General features: G+C 26.4%; 2 protein-coding genes and 1 pseudogene across 4 annotated transcripts; 2 read left to right on the top strand and 1 right to left on the bottom strand.

Moving 5' to 3' along the window:
- Positions 1–1,204: 1,204 nt before the first annotated feature.
- LOC110647023 (rop guanine nucleotide exchange factor 7) lies at positions 1,205–4,686 on the top strand. Its single transcript, XM_021800654.2, has 7 exons — positions 1,205–2,057; positions 2,153–2,269; positions 2,369–2,523; positions 2,965–3,039; positions 3,122–3,412; positions 3,504–3,860; positions 3,963–4,686. Exons 1-7 carry the CDS (start codon positions 1,412–1,414, stop codon positions 4,473–4,475), a joined length of 2,154 nt encoding a protein of 717 aa, XP_021656346.2. The 5' UTR covers positions 1,205–1,411; the 3' UTR covers positions 4,476–4,686.
- Positions 4,687–5,375: 689 nt separating this feature from the next.
- LOC131178702 (uncharacterized) lies at positions 5,376–6,149 on the top strand (annotated as a pseudogene).
- A 399-nt stretch (positions 6,150–6,548) lies between these two features.
- On the bottom strand, positions 6,549–10,143 carry LOC110647016 (uncharacterized). Of its 3 annotated transcripts, none has more exons than XR_002493275.2 (6): positions 9,772–10,143; positions 9,098–9,188; positions 7,981–8,156; positions 7,476–7,536; positions 7,260–7,373; positions 6,549–6,736 (listed from the first exon to the last, which is right to left on the bottom strand). XR_002493275.2 is itself a non-coding variant. In XM_021800647.2 (6 exons), exons 1-5 carry the CDS (start codon positions 9,883–9,885, stop codon positions 7,357–7,359), a joined length of 459 nt encoding a protein of 152 aa, XP_021656339.2. In that variant the 5' UTR covers positions 9,886–10,143; the 3' UTR covers positions 6,549–6,736; positions 7,327–7,356. The 3 variants fall into 3 exon arrangements, 1 of the variants encoding a protein (XP_021656339.2); XR_002493276.2 differs by having other exon boundaries at positions 7,298–7,373; XM_021800647.2 differs by having other exon boundaries at positions 7,327–7,373.
- Between the last annotated feature and the right edge of the window lie 7,984 nt (positions 10,144–18,127).

Below are 18,127 nucleotides of genomic sequence, written 5' to 3'. Positions count from 1 at the left end.
CAAGGCGCACAAAATGGAGCGCAAGAATTATAATTTTAAAGTATGATCCAAGCATCACCTAAATTCCCACTAAGAGAACCCCACCATAAGGATTCATTTTGGTCTCGCATCAAAATATCTAATAACTATATTTTTTTTAATTTAATTTGATTTATTAGATAAGCTTAATTAATTTCTTTTTCTTAAATTAATTTTAAAATATTTATCATCATTTCTGAGTTTAAAAAATTAACTTCTCGATACTCAAAATATTTAAATTAAATTAAATTTATTTCCTTTACATTTGCTTTAATTAAAAAAAAAAAAGGGTTTGATTCAACGATTAAATGTTTAACATACCGATGGTGTGGAATTCACCGATCAGATCAAATGGAGAGTTCTTCTTTATTTCTAATCTGTCACCTCAATCTTTTATACAAAATCTCTTTACCCATGCAGATATTACACCAAATGAAATTAGGAGAAGCATCAATAGATTTAGAAAATCGCATTTGAGGAAATTTAACAACCTATTTAATAGAGAAATATGACTATTAATGATCCTTCATACCTACTTTACTAACAACGCAAGATAATAAATTACTAATGACTAAATTTTAATTAATGATTATTAATAATTAACGATAGATATTGCACTAAATAGGGCCTCAAATTGTTAATCTTTGTAATTTTTAAGTTCTTCTGATGTGAAAAACTAATTAACATATAGATTGCTTACTTAGACTGAAAAACTAATTAACATGCGAGAAATTTCTTGTTCGCATTTGAATATATAAATTAATTTATAAAAAATATCAAGTAATTTTTTTTAAATAATTAATTTTATTAATATGGTAATGACTTGCCATTCTATAATATTCATCTTCACGAACGCAGCCAAAAGGATAATAGAAACAGAGAGAGTATGGACAGATCCGTCGCTTACACGACTCCCAATCCCATCGCAGCGACTTCAACAATAGTAAAAAAATCACACCATTAAAAAAAAAAAAGATGAAATCAAATTTATAATATTTTTTTAAACGAACCTAAATATTAATATTAATCACCTAATTTTTTAGCCTTTGGGAACCTTGTTTAAGCAAACCGAAGCAGTACCAGGCCAAGACACCCTTTTCCATTGTCTGCTTAAAACTGTAGCTCTTAAAATATATATATGTATATATATAAATAAGCATGAAGCGTCAAAGGAGAGCCTTTTCCTGTCCCTCTCGTGTCATGTGTTTGAGCAAGTTTCAGTAACCATGACTTAACTTCACTCCCTCACATGATATAAGAATATGAAGTCCCTTCCAAAAATCATATCAAGAAAAAATTTTTTTGAAAAAAAAGGAAAAAGAAATTTTCTTTTTTTTTTTTTTGGGTTCTCTGTTTTGCCCCACATTATTAGACATGGTTGAGGCCTTATGGAATGGATAGAGCTTTCACCCAACAAGAAGATAGTGAAACTACTCAGCACCAACATTACCTGCTTAAGTTTTGTGTGCCATTAGAGAAACTCAGAAGCTCCAACAACCCCAACCCTTTCTCTCAGTTGGGTCCTTGGCTCTCAAAATCTCTGCGGAACTTATATAACAAAGCTCGTTTCCCAAATGGGATTTGCTTGAAAAGGCTACAGTTTACGGGTATGGTGGTGAACAACATTGTTTTTTGTGATTCACCTCAGTTTCTTGAAGAAGAGAACGCAGCAATGGAGGGTTTTATTGAGAAGAGCTATGAAGGTATTCAAGAGATAAATGAAACGTTCGATGAAAATGGAGGTGAAGTGCAGACATTTGGGGATTTGTATGAAGTGAAGGGTAGAGAGAGCAGTTCAAGCTCCGATTTTTTGACATCTGAAACAACAGGGCATGAGGAGCAGAGCCATATTAGTTCTGAAGAGGAGTCATCTTCGCCTCCTTCATTGGGTTGGCCTATACAGAAACAAAAAGTACCTGATTACACAAGTAGCAATGGCGCTAGTGAGGAAGGAGAGAAGCTACATTTGGACAATAGGAAGTTAGAGAAGCTACATTTGGACAGTAGGAAGTTAGAGAAACGGGAGTCTTCAATTTCAGGTATTAATTTCCTCTTTTCTTCTACACTCGTGTAATGAATCTTGATGTTCATGTTAACATGTTTGATGATACGACTCTGGATTTTGGGGTTGTAGAGACTGAGATGATGAAGGAAAGGTTTTCAAAATTGCTGCTTGGAGAAGACATGTCAGGTTGTGGAAATGGAGTTTGCACAGCGTTGGCAATTTCGAATGCCATTACTAATCTATGTGGTATGTCTATCTCCGTTTGTTTTAGAATTATTGTTCAACTTGTTTGATTGATTTGTTAAGGCAATGATTTTAATTTTGGCAGTTGTTTCATATTTGTAGCTACCCTGTTTGGCCAGCTATGGAGGTTAGAGCCTCTGCCTACTGAGAAGAAAGCAATGTGGCGAAGAGAGATGGAATGGCTTCTTTGTGTGAGCGATCACATTGTCGAGTTGATACCCTCTTGGCAAACATTTCCAGATGGAAGCAAGCTTGAGGTATAGCTCCATGCTGCCTGTGCCTATGCACATGTTTAGTTTTCAGAATGTACTTTCTAATGTTTCTTTCTATTAGCACCCATTGTTTGTGGCCATTGCATGGATAATCTTCATGGAATGCTACAACTCTTAGAAAATCCATCAAATCTGAATATCAAATGTGCAAATTGGATTTGCCCTGTTGATTTATTTGAAATTTTATTGCAAATAGAATTTCGCTATTACCAGGTCTTAGGTGGGCAACTAAAGAATGCAAGAAAACTAAGATTGCTCAATTTATAGCTGAAATAACTTAAAACACCATGGAGAACATAGTTATGAATAGTGAGTCAAAAAAAATTCCTGCCAACAAATAGATAAAGGAATTTTATCCTTTTGGTGCTCAAGTAGATGAATGATTTCTTGAATGTGTTTTTGTTTGCTTTTTCCTTTGTGATCCAGGTCATGACTTGCAGACCCCGGTCAGATTTGTACATAAACCTCCCAGCTCTGCGCAAATTAGATAACATGCTTCTTGTAAGATTCTGTCATTTACAAAATCCATAAAAAGTTAATAATACTAGAAGACAGTTCTGAATGCAATATTTCCTTCTTGCAGGAGATTTTGGATAGCTTTGACAATGCAGAGTTCTGGTACGTTGACCAAGGGATCTTAGCCCCAGATGCTGATGGATCATCATCTTTCCGAAGAACCTTTCAGCGCCAAGAGGAAAAGTGGTGGCTACCAGTGCCTCGAGTCCCTCCTTGTGGCCTCCATGAAAATTCAAGAAAGCAATTGCAGCATAAACGTGATTGTACAAACCAAATATTAAAAGCCGCAATGGCTATCAACAGCATTGCTTTAGCTGATATGGAAGTCCCTGAATCGTACTTAGAGGCCCTTCCAAAGGTATAAATCACACCCTTGTTGCATGACTGGTGTTACAATAATAAAAGAGACAGTGGTTAAAACTTCATTCTTGCCCCAAACTTGGTTTCAGAATGGAAAAGCCAGCTTAGGAGACCTCATTTATCGATATATTTCATCGGACCAATTTTCTCCAGAATGTCTGTTCGATTGCCTCGATTTGTCCTCAGAACATCAGGCTATAGAACTTGCGAACAGAGTGGAGGCCTCAATCTACGTGTGGCGCAAAAGAACCAACTCTAAACCTGCCAACAATGCAACTCGGTCCAGTTCAAAGTCATCTTGGGAGTTGGTAAAGGAGCTGATGATTGATGCAGAGAAGAGAGAATTGCTTGCTGATCGAGCAGAGAGCCTTCTGCTTTGCTTGAAGCAATGGTTCCCTGCCCTTCCACAGACAACTTTAGATATGAGCAAAATCCAGTATAACAAGGTTAACTTTGATTTCTTATCCGATCCAAAACTTTTATTCTTATGAATAGCTTTCAATGTGAATGTCATGATCAATCAATCAACCAAGTTTACTGTCATGTAGGATGTTGGGAAGTCCATTTTGGAGAGCTACTCAAGAGTTTTGGAAAGCTTGGCATTCAACATTATAGCACGGATTGATGATCTGCTATATGTGGATGATTTGACTAAGCATTCAGATCAATTCTCATCAATCTCTAAAGTTGGTGTAATTACTCACAAAAGTGTTTCAATTCCATATTCAGTTCCAGTATCGAGCACTCCTTATAAAACAGCATACACCACACCAAGCTTTTCACCAGGGCATCTAGTTAGCCCTGTAAAGGGAGAAAGATCTTCTTTCACAATGACTAGAGGCAAAATTCCTCAGCAGAGAGGTTTGGGAGTGAAGAAGGTCTTGACAGATTATCTGAGTATCGATATAAAAGGCAAGGATTGCTTTAATTCAGCTGCAGGAACGGGTTACACAAGTCAAAAAGCATCAGCATCTAAAAGTGGAGTTGAATCCTTGGAGTTTATAAAAGAAGCAGTAAGCTCAATTGGCTCACCAGTAGAAGATTTAACTGTGGGGCAATAAGCTTAGAGAGTGGATTATCTGATGTATATGGGTAATTAGGCTGGCTGGCTCTTCCTGTGTATTGTTTTCAATAGTACTAGGAAGTTGTTTTTAGATTAATGCAAGGAGGTGTTTGTAATCATAATCAGTTGATTGCTTCATGTTCCTATTTATGGGCATCCCCCAGATGTATTAGGCCTTACTTTTAATACATAGAACATTCATTTCAGAAGTTGTTCAGAACTTTCTTGGTACGGGAAGGGATTGGGGGAATGGTGACTCAAACTTGGGTTTACCAGGCAATGATGGTTTATTTAAAGTTGGTTAACACGTCTTCGCTTCCTATAAATTTATTTGGCGTATTGATGTTTGAATTGTTATTGAAAAAAAATATATATTATTTTAAAATATTTAATAATAAATTTTAATTTTCAATTTAACATATTTTAATTATAGGCAATTCAGCATAGCAAAATAAAATTTTCAAATATTTTTTTTAAAAAAAAAGTTATTTCATAAAATAATTTTAAATTAGATTTTTAGACTTTTAACCATAATCTCATATCTATGGAGCTTATTGCTGTTTATGGCAATGGAATTTTTTTAAGAACAACTGACGTTGTTGGACATAAGGGTGAATAAAATTCGTTTTAATTGAAGAACTGATTGAATGAATTTAATTTGAAATTTTAGTCTATTTTTAAAAAATTTGATTTAATTTCTTGATAAAAAATAAAACTGCATTGACTAATTTATTTTTAATTAATTATTATTAGAATTAAAATTAAAATAAAAAAATATAACAGAACCTAGATTTGAAATGAGTTCAAAATAAGTCGGAAAAAATTAAGCTAATCAATTCAATTGAGTTTTTTTTTCCCCTAATTTAATTGGATTCAAATTGATCTGTTATAAATTTTAATTTGTTTATCTTTAAAATTTTTCAGACTTAGCAGACTGATGCACGCACCTGATTGCTACCTCCATTATGATTAGTGGGCAGAAGTTGCAAGCACCTTAGAGCTCTTCTTGCAGCGTAAGAGCTGTCAAGAGAAGGACAGTTTTTGCATCCCAAATTAGAGGATTCTTATTCATAAATGGAGTCTCCACCGAAGTTGTACTACCTTGTTGGCTTGGTTGTGCTTGTGAGCATTGCTGGAGGGGTTGATGGGGCAGGGGAATGTGGAAAATCTTCTCTCCAGACAATGAAGCATTTAAGCTAGCTCCTTGTGCAGAGGCATCACAAGATGAGAATGCAGCTGTGTCAGGTGAAGAAAATAGGCCAGGACCCAAGCTGTCTTGTCGTGTTATGCTTTCAAGTACTGCCAGCAAAGCATCAGGAATCAAGCCTGAAATTGCCATTACCATACCCAAGCGACGCAAGATTCCTAACCGGCTTCCTGAATCATTTATGTTGTAGTGTCCTGAACAGTTAATTTCTATAGTTATTTTGTTTTTTATTCACCCATTAAATAAATTATTATTAATTTATCTAATAATTATCTGTAAAATAAAATTTATTTGACAAACGAAAGCTATTGAGTGAGAATCTAACAAATCGAAGCATCAACTCTTGAAAGGACGGCTCCACTCGATTTATTGTGTGTTGGCAAAATATGGAAATCAGATTCAGCTTTACTAAAAGCGGGGCTGCCGGATCTTTGTCCTCAGCGTAGAAACCTTTCTTTAACTGCCAAGCTAACGAACCTTAGAAACGCATTCGTCCCACAACACCACGGATAAGGACTGAATCAAGTACGTGGGACACATTTCCAATAGAACACATAAGCAAAGACACTTGACGTTAACCTCAGAATATGAAATATTGACAGGACGTTTTGAACACAAAATAGTGGACACATTGCAAGATATATAATTATTGTGATACTGGACCACAGCCCACGATGGCCAATCAAGTCCTAACCAGTTACTGCTGCGTGGCCAAGATGAGTTAGACTTTGTGGAAAGGGAGAGTAGTAGCTTTCGGGGATGAATATCTTAGCAACCAGAATGTTCGGCTACTCTCTTAGCGAATGAGCATCAAGAAACTGAAGAGAGGAAACCCTTCATATTTACAGTATATGCAAGAGAGGGTAGAGAAAAGGGAGTGCATATTATTTATCCATACTTATAAGGTCCTAAACCAAACATCTTATATATTTACAAAAAGCAGGCAAGCTAATTTTTCATGCTAGCATGACTTTGGCTGAAGAAACAACCCGCCATCTGCTGTGATCTGCCTGCTACTCCACATCTTCCATATATAAGAAAAGGCTCCTAACCTACAAAGCAAAGATGGAAAATTTTATCAATTAAATAAGGATGGAAGAGGGGCTCAATGAAATTCCACAGACCAGTTTAAAGAAGAAAATATCTTATATCATACACAAATTAGAAATACAATGTTAAATGAGATTCAGTGTGCTTCTTATTGCGTCAAATCAGATTAACTTTAATTACCCTTTTCTATTTGATAATAACCACCAGCAATTATGTGATTCAACAGAAACAGAGCATTAAAATCGGGAGGCGTAGGCGGACCAGTTATTCTATTACAACTCAAAAGGCCAACTCATTGCAAAAACTAGGAAAGTACAACCAATGAATATGGCAAGACATCGTCACAAAGTTCGTCATTAATAATTTATGGGAGAAAAATGTAAAAAGTACACGGTAGTCCTAACAATGGTAGGAAGGAACTCAATAAGGTCTTTTAAAATATATGATCTCTATAACTAAAATAAAGCCAACCAAAGAGGTAAGAGCATCATTAATTATACATACGAAGCTTGAAGAAGTTTGTACCTTGGGCATAGATAAAAAGAAAAAGGAAGTGTCAAAACCTTATTGAAAGTCTCCAAGAAACAAATACCTAGGTAAGTATGTCATGGCAGGTGAAATCTTAGTAATAGAGAGACCCTGCAGATTATATTAAAAAAAAAAAAAAAAGATGTCAGTAAAGTACAAGAAATTTCCCCAACTGCCAATCCGTAAAGCAATATGCTAATCAAATAATCATACCCTGCCACCAGTTTCCTCTAGAAGCACTCCCAGAGTCATCTTCTGTCCCATCTTTCTTGACCTGATGAGAGAATAGAAACTGTCAGAAAATTCCTCAATTTACAGACCATAGCCAATATATGATATGATGCTTAGCAGACCAACACTGAGAGCGCATCCAATATCCTCTCCTGCCTACCAGGAATAAACAGGCTTTGTACAGAAATGAAAGGAGAAGTCCAGATAGTTACTTTAATTAAGAAGATCCTTGCCCGATGTTAAACTAATCTAGACACTTAGTAAACACAATATTATTGATAAAATCTCTGCTAGATGAGAAAAGTTTTACATCTCAAATCTTATATATGAAAAGAAAAAAACTCATCAAACTTCCTCAAGAGGAAAAACCACAGCGTATGTCCAGTTAGCCATTTATCAAGATGACTTGCACTGGGCATATGGGTGTGCTTCCAGGCTATTGTTTCATGATATTATAAACAGTTAGATTCTGCTAATCTATACTGACCATTGAGGTCTTATTAGAGCTCTGGCTATTCTGGGGATGATGATAAATGTCCTGACCACCATAATAGATTGATGAACTGAGAGGACATGGCTGTACTCTTTGTTCCTGATAAAAGGAATTTGTATCTCTACTTGGCACGTTCTGACCTTCACCCTGATTGCTTTTAGAAATTTCATCTGAAAATACAGCACGATGACTCAGAGAGTTGTTTCAGACACCAAACTGAATCTTAAAAAAATGAAAATTCCCTTTTTTGTAAAAAAAAAAAAAAAGAAAAAAAAAAGAAAAAAAACCCATATTGGTTTAATTTTTAATACCTTTCTCTTTCGTATTTTTGTAATTACGGCAAATATTAGAAATTTACAAAACAGAGCAAGATGGTAAGAATTGTTGGTTATTTTCCAGAAGAATGAATGTCAAGTATAAAATTGATATGGTAGGCTCTGATAATTATGTTAAATATGATAAATAGAAAGAAAATTCCCCCTCATAATAATGGTATAAAAAAAGATAAAATCAACACATGGGCTACTTAATACAAAACAAAAGGAAAAAAATAAAATTCCAATTGGGAATAACTCTGTGCACGAATCAAGGAATTAATTTAATAGAGAAGAAAACTAGGTAAAGATCACAGGTTTAAGCTGAAGTGGCCTCCCCTTTATCAAAATAAATCAATCAAAAAATATTACTAAAATACTGATTAAAACAGAGCAAAATATATAATCCCATAATTGTATACTAATCAACCTAAAAAATTAAACTTCTAAAAATAGAAGTGATATAACATTCTCTTTAACATGCCCTTCAAGCCAAAAGACTAGAGTCTATTTCATTCTACACTACATTCCCAAGTAAATCCCTTCATGCAAAAACCCTTTGGGCTTGAATGAGTGGATTAGCACTATGTGCTGAATAATTTAATTATAAAAATCAAGGTGGCATACCATATTATAAAACTTACTCACTAATATAATTGCTGGTGAGAACACAAGAAAAGTTCCTTTTAAGGATAATTGAGGTAATAGTGAAAGAAACAGCAAAATTAAAACGTAGAAATGGCAATAAAGCTACAAGGAAGCAAACCAAAATTATAAGCAAGATCGATTATTCAAACCTGGAGTTCCAGGTTTGATGTTCCAAGCTTCATTTGCATAATCTTGCTTCTTTCCCAACACTTCAGATCGCAGCAACCCTCTCCCCAACACCTGAACAAACATCAACGTAAGAAATTTCAGACCTTGTCACAATAGGTGACAGAGTCAAAGAAATCTCTCTCTCTCTCTCTCTCTCTCTCTCTCTCTCTCTCTGTGATTCAATAAACAACTAGCCTAAAGGTAAATAACACAGCAAGGTGGATGAATGAATGTGTAGGTAGCTAAGCGGCATTCAAACATAAAAATAAAATAAAAACCAAAGAAATAGATACATCTATTTATTGAACTTTGTTCAAAATCATTTCAGGTCTCATTGTCAGACTTATCTTCAACTGCTCTGATTATTCCTCAACTAACAACCAGATAAACCTCAAGAATCAATAGAAATCAAAAGAATAACATAAAATCCAGCAAATGGAATTTTAATTTCCTTGAACCCCTAACCAGGACAAGTGATTTATAGAATTCATAAACATAAGAATTCACCTCTACTACAATTGAAAGTAAAGAAATGTAGAATATCCCACCAACACCAAATGAATGCAAGAATTTTCACTTCTTTAATATTCCAAGTCCTAAAGATTCAAAAAATAATAAATAAATAACGTGATTAATTAAAAAAGTGAATTAATACCTTAGAAGGAGGAGCAAATATAGAGCCAAAAATCCCAGTAGAAGATGTAGAATCCTTGGAGCCAAAGAGCTCAGAAGTGAAAGAGGAAGACGAGCCCACCTTCTTTTCCTCCATTTCTCACCCTTCCTTAAACCTCTTTATTTCTAGCACTTATATGTGTGTGAATACACTGAACTAAGATACCAATACCAACACCAACCCGTCAAAGATAAAGAGACGGTAGTTTAACAAGTGATGAGTTTTTCGCAAGAAACAAACAGAGCTTAAGCAAATAAGGAGGGGGAAAGAAGAAGGAAACTGAAAAAGCGAGAGAGAGAGACACGTTAAGATAGAGCGTTTGGTTTTCGTAGAGAGAAACGAAACCGTCGCTCACAAATTTATAAGGCAAAATTGAGAAAAAGGAAAGAAAATAAAAAAAAAATGAAAAATAAAAAATTGTCTTGTGTTTGTCGCCGCAGAAGATCCTTTTCCATCGCGCTCTAATCTTTTTACCATTTTTGTTTCACGTCCATCGCCTGGTCGGCAGATTTGCGCCACGTTTAGCAATAGTCAGTACAAGTGGGGCCTACACTTGACTCCCAATATTTTACTGCCACGACAACCCCTACTGGATAATTACAACCAGGATTTTTATAATTTTAAAAGGAAAATTTTAATTTAATGTATTATTAATTATTAGATAATTGTTTTTGAAAAGAATAATTATGAGATAATTTCTTTCCAAATTTAAATTTATCAATTTATTAAATAAAAATTCAAATTAAATTTAAGTTTATCAATTAATTGCACAATCAATAGTTATAATTAACAAATCATTCCTTTTTTAATGATAATATATATATATATATATATATATATATATATATATATATATATAAACTCTCAAAATTACTCTACATATTTAAAAAAATAATTTAAAATGTTAACATTCACTATTATTAATTAAACTGATTTTATTTAAAAATATAAAATATTATAATTTAAATAACATAAAATATTCAACCTTTCATATAAAATATTTATAATTTAAATAACATAAAATATTCAACTTTTCATTTTAATTAATTTATTACCTTCTTTTAATTATTAATTATAAAAATATTTAAATTTTAAAAAATAAAAAATATTTATTAAAAAAATGATTAGATGGTTGATTTATCCAATCATTTAAAAATATTTTTTTAATTATTTAAATTTAAAATATTAAATAAAAATTCTAATTAATTTGAGAGAATTGAGATTTGGAATATATATATATATATTTATTTATTTATTTATTTATTGAGAATAGGTAGATATATTTAATTAAGACTTTGATATATTATTTATTCCTTTTAGTCTTTTTTTTTATGTAAAATTATACTATCTTCTTAGCTTTTTTATCCTAATATATAATTAAGTTAATTTTCAATATTTTTATATATATTAAAAATTAACTTAATTACATATTAGTATAAAAAAGCTAAGAAGATAGTATAATTTTACATTACAATAATATAAAATTTGATCATTTATCATTTTCTTAATACAATTACCATTGATATATACGCCATTTGACCAAAAAATGCCACATATTTGGAATTTAAATAGTATAAAATATTTAAATTTTAATTTTAACTAACTTCTTATCTTCTTGTAATTATTAGTTATAACAATATTTGAAATTTAAAAAATGAAATATATTTGTTGAAAAAAAATGATTAATGATTCATTTATCTAGTCATTTAAAAATATTTTCTTTTAATTATTAGTTATAAAAAAATCTAAATTTAAAATATTGCATAAAAATTCTAATCAATTTGAGAGAATTGAGATTGAGATTTAGAAGGTAAGGTATATATATATGTGCTTATATTTAATAATGACTTTGACATATTCTTTATCCCTTTTACTCTATTTTTTCATGTAAAATTATACTCTCTTCTTAGCATTTTTATATCACTACGTAATTAAATTAATTTTCAATATTTTTTTTATATTTTAATGGAGGAGTTTTATAATATATATTGGTATTTTTTTATATCAAATATATATATATATATTAAAATTAAAGCATACAAATAAATTCATAAAATAATAACACGTGTTTAAGAAAATAATATAAATTTTTACCATTTGTCATTTTAACTACTATTGACTTACATGCTATTTGAAAGAATGCCACATATTTAGAATTTAAATAGTATAAAAATTTAAAATTTTCATTTTAACTAACTTTTTATTTTTTTTAATTATTAGTTATAAAAAAATTCAAATCTAATATATATATATATATATATATATATATATATATATATATATATATATATATATATATATATATTAAATAATTATTCATTAAAAAATTACTTATGAAATTTAAAAATTCATTTTAAAAATATTTTTTATATTTAAAATTTAAGAATTTTAACAATAATAATTTAAATATAAAAATATATGCATTTTTCTTCTACTTTATTTGTACTTTTATTAGTATATAACAACTTATTTAAATGATAATATAAAATAATCTATTTATTTCAAAATTTAAAATTAAATGATGTATTATCAAATATAAAATTATATTTACTATTATTATAAAATTTATATATTAATACTTGAAATAAAATCAGTTTTTTATTTAAATATTTTTGAATTTTAATAACTAGAATTTTATTTGATATTAAAAAAGTAATTATAAAAAATAACGCTTTTTAATTTAATTTTCAGCTAGATTAAAAAAAAAGAGTGAATTAATTTTGAAAAATTATATTAATATATATAAATAATTATTCACTAAAAAATTATTTATAAAATTTAAATATTTATTTTTTAAAATATTTTTTATTTTTAAAATTTAAGAATTTTAATAATAATAATTTAAAATTGCCATATGATATACTTTTTTTTCTATTTTATTTATCCTTTTGTTGGTAATATGAAGTAAAGTCAACGAATTTAAAAAAAAAAAAAAGAAAATAATCTATTAATAAACTCATTTTAACATTTAAAATAAAATGATATATTATTAAATATAAAATTATTTCAACTACTGTTAAAAAATATATATTAACTCTTAAACTAAATTAACTTTGTATTAAAAATTTTTAAATTTTAACTGCTAAAATCTTATCTGATACTAAAAAAAAATTTCAAGAAAATATTTAATTAAAATTTCAATTAGATTAGAAATGGTGAATTATTTTTAAAAAATTTATGTTAAGATATATATTTTAAATAATTATTTGGTAGAAAATTATTTATGAAATTGAAACATTTATTTTTTAAAATATTTCTTACGTTTAAAATTTAAGAGTTTTAACAATAATAATTTAAAAATTATCACATGATATATATATTTTTTATTTATTCTTTTATTGATATATGATAACTAATTTATAGAAAATATAAAAAAATCTCCTAATCAACTTATTTCAAAATTTAAAACTGAATGATACATTGTCAAATACAAAATTATGTCTATTACTATTAAAAAAAAATTATATATTAACACTTGAAATAAAATTACAATTAATTAAAATTTTTATCATTAATAAAATTTTATATTATGATTATAAAAATAAAAAAATATAAAGAAATATGTATTAAATTATAATATTAAATTGAAACAATAAATGTTCTGCATAAAATGCGGGCAAAATTATTAGTTTTAGTTCTTAATTATAGTATTAGGCCGGACAAAAATTAAATTTATAATTAAAAAATAAATTAAAATAAAATTTCAAATCTAATTAATATACATATATATATATATATATTCAATAAAAAAATTTATTCATAAAATTTGAAAATTTAATTTTAAAAACATTTCTTATATTTAAAATCGAAGAATTATATGTTAATTAATTTAAAAACTATTCTACTAGTAACTTATTTATTTATACTTGAAATAAAATTATAATGAATTAAAAATTTATCATAACAAAATCTTATAATGTGCTTATGAAAATAAAAAAAAAAATGCATAATAATTTTATTTAAAAAATATAACATATATAAAATTTACAAATTTTAAAATACATTTTAGTCCATCTTCTTTATTTTATTAGCGTATAGAATTTAAAAAATTTGGTAATATTTAAATTTTCATTTTAGTTTTAACTTCTTTAATAGAATTTATTAAATTTAAAATATTTAAAATTTTATTTTAATTTATCTTCTTTATTTTATTAATGTATAAAAATTTTAAAATTTAGAATTTAAATAAATTGATTAGATGGTTGTTTATCTAATTATTTAAAAATATTTGCTTTTAATTATTAATTATATAAAATATTTAAATTTAAAATATTAGATAAAGTATAATTGAATTTAAAATTCTGTTTTAAATTATCTTTTATTTTAACTAATCTCAAACAAGATTTTATATAGAATCTTTTTACGAGAGAAGTTAAAATAAAAAGATAATTTAAAATATTTTCTATTAATTAATTATAGTTACATAAAAATATTGAAATTTAAAATATTTGATAAAGCATAACTGAATTTGAAATTTTATTTTAACTTTATTTTTTTTTATTTGAACTAATCTCATAAAAATATTATATATAACCATTTAACTTATCATTTATTTCTTTAGTAATTATCTGTTTTTAGACTTCTGCATGGAAAGGAAATAAATTTGAATTTGGATAAGACATATATGCCTTGTTGTATTGAAGAATTTTTATGCCCTAAAAATTAGCTTATTAAGGTTAATCATATCAGACTCTTTGAAATATGAATTATTTTTTTTTTATTGATTTTTATTTTATAGAAAGATTATGGTGAGATATGTACACCAAAATATAGTGGGATATATTTGGTTTCACTATTACTTTGTCTTGATTCATTCAAATAAAGTGATATATTGGTTCATGTTTAAATGAGTCTAAATGATAATGATTCTAACCATCAAATTGGTATAATTAAAAACTAAATAATTTTATTTAAAAATGTAAAATCATTATTAGATAATTTCTAATTAAGTTTAAAATATCATTTTAATTTATAATTTTTATTACAAATATATATATCTGAAAGTTAAAGATTCAAAATTATATTTTGATAAGTGTTTCCACCATTAATTAACACTTGAGATAATTAAAAAAATAAATTTTATTTGAAAATATAAAATATTTAAAATTTAAAAAATATAAAATATTTAAAATTTCAATTTAAAAGTAAAATTAGTTTTATTAGATAAGACCTAATTGGGTCTAATTTATCATTTTAATTGATCCTTTTAAATTCGGGTAAATATCACATGTGATCACTCAACTTTATGAGCATTTTATAAAAGTCATTGAACTTTAATTTTTTTCATAAAATTCATTGAACTTCAATTTGATTTTATAAAAGTCATTGTGACAAAAGATTAAATACTTTCATGTTAACTTGCAGACTTGTTAATTATTTTATAAATAAAATTATCTTATTTTATTAGTTTTTTAAAAAATAAAAAGAAAATAGTATGCATAAAATGCATCGAGTTATCTCATTTACCATCAAATTCATTTTCTTTCTTTATTTTTTCTCCACTGGCAGCCTAAGTAATTTTATTTATAAAATAGTTGATAAATCAGCAAATTAAAGTAAAAATCTTTAATTTTCGATCACAATAACTTTTATAAATTTAAATTGAAGTTTAACGAGTTTTATAAAAAAAATTAAAATTTGATAATCTTTATAAAAACACTCATAAATTTAAGTAACAGAGTATAATAAATACCTTTTTTAATTATAAATGTAATTATAAGTATTAGATAATATTTCACTTAATAATATTATTTTAATAATTAATGGTGTTAGATTAAAAAAATACATTTTCCTATAAAAAAAAAGGTAATCAAAGTACAATTGTCCATAGAAATATCCATTTCTAATGCCAATATAAAATATTAATAAAATTTTAATATAAATTTAAAAATGTAAAATATTTAATTATAATATTAAAATAAAATAAAACATAATTCACACAATACACGGTAAAGCTACTAGTAATTTTTATAAATATATGAAAATTTATTGATAAATTTTTAATTGTAAAACTTTGGAGGCAAAACTATAATTTTATAAAAATATATTAAAATTTTAATTTTAAAAACTATGAATAATTTCATTACAATTATAAAATTTCGGGTTTAAGTTTCTAATTATTAAAAAAAGAAACTTATACATTATCATTATTAATATCCGGAACGCAATTCTTGTCATCATTTGCTCAAGCTACGCTAATCACAAAAGAGCCCTGCAAATTTTCATTGGTGTTTTGGATAATGAAGCCGACAATTCTTGATTCTTATCAAAGAATGTCAACAATGAGATTTACTTTTTATCAAAAAAAAAAAAAAAAAGGAATTTCTTTTAGCAGTTGGCCGCCGGTTGCTCGAAGAGTCTAGCTTTTAACTATAAGCCTTTTTTCAATATTCCTTTTTTTTTTTTTTTAAGGGACTTTTTAATATTCTTTATTACATTTTTTTTTACAGTTTTATAGTAAAATGAAATATTTAACCCTGCGGGTTTTTTTTTTTCCTTGTCTCTTTTTTGTTAATTTTCTCTCACATCGATCTACCTTTAAGTTGAGATTAATCTATTAATGTGACTTCTAATCCTTAAGATTGATTAGCATAGAAAATCTATATTAATTAAAAATAAATAATATCATGAAAATTTTTATAACAGAAAATGAAAAATATTATAATTACAAGAACAAACTAATTTACAGTTGTTAATCAGGTATAATTTGATTGATATTTTTATATTTTTAAAGATATAGAAAATCAAAATTTTAAATTTAAATTTTTTTATTTTTTTTAAATTATTTATATTTATAATGAAAAATAAGATAATTAATTTTCACTATAGACTATCAGTATAATTAATCAAATTATGCCTTGTATAAAAATTAAAAAAAAAATCTAATTTACAGTCATTAGTTTTATGGGATCATGGGAAAGAGAAAACAGACATCCACATCAGATCATGGCAGGACCTAAATTTCACTTTCGTGGTACATTTTTTTTTTTTATTAGTGTGGTTAAATTTTTTTAACTTTTCTTTGATTACTTTATATTATAAATTAGCGGAGTATTCATGTTATGCATGATAAAATATATATATATATATATATATATATATATATATATATATATATATATATATATATATATATATTATATTTTAATTAAAAAAATTTTACTATTATTATTTAAAATATTGAAATTTTAAAATATTAATAATAAATTTTAATAAAATAAATTAATAATTACTCTTAAATTAATAAACTTAGTAGTCATAAAATTATTTGTAATGGTCATAAATTATTTTTCATATATAATAATAATAATATCATTTTAAAATAATTAAAATAAAATAAAATTTTATTAAATTTTATTAAATGCATAAAAGGAAAAGAAAAAACTTTTAAATATTAATTTTTCTTCAAAGTAAATATGAATCTTGATTTTACTGTGATTAACTTTTTAAATTAAAAATTAGGAACATAATAATATGTGATAATTATATTTAGTAACTATATTATATCTATTTAAAAAATACAAAAAATACTTAATATAGACTTTTATCTTTTAAAAAGTTAAAAATTAATGGATAGGCATTACTTTTAATAATTCGACATGTTTAAAAAAAATTTAATCATTAATTTCTCACAAAAATTTAAATATTTTTTATTCTAATTTAGAGCAGATATTTTAAAAGAAATTGAACTTTAAGTTGTAGTAATAATTGGATAATCATTATAATATTAATTGAATTTAAAATTAAATATATTATCAAATTATTTACAATTAAATATTAAATTTAATTACATTAAATATGTTCAAATGTATTTAACTTTTCTTTAAAGTAATTGCCATTGACTTTTTAAATTAAAATGTAAGAAACTTGTAATGAATGATAATTATATTTAGTAATAAATATTTTTTTCTATTATTTAAATTTAGAAGATCAAAATAATTAAGAATTATATTTAAAAATAAAATTATATAATAATTATATATTATAACTGATTAAGAAATATAAAAAAATTGTTATCAATAAATTTAATTAAAAATTACTACTTACTATAAATGTGAGAAGTTTAAAATTATATCTCTTCTTAAATTTGTTTTATAAAATCTGAACAACCTCTTCATTAGAAAGCGAACATAGAATATATATAAATTATCATATATATATATATATATTCATTGAGTGTAATTAATAAATTAATATAATTTACTCTTAATTTTTCCTATCTCTAATTAAATTAAACTTTTATAGACATTTGTAATAATAATAATAATAATAACAATAATAATAATAATAGCTACTTATTATAATATTAAAATATAATAATTATATAATTTGTAACTTA

This window comes from Hevea brasiliensis, chromosome 3, assembly GCF_030052815.1.
Source record: "Hevea brasiliensis isolate MT/VB/25A 57/8 chromosome 3, ASM3005281v1, whole genome shotgun sequence".
NCBI lineage: Eukaryota > Viridiplantae > Streptophyta > Magnoliopsida > Malpighiales > Euphorbiaceae > Hevea > Hevea brasiliensis.
This window is presented reverse-complemented; position numbering and strand designations above follow the sequence as displayed.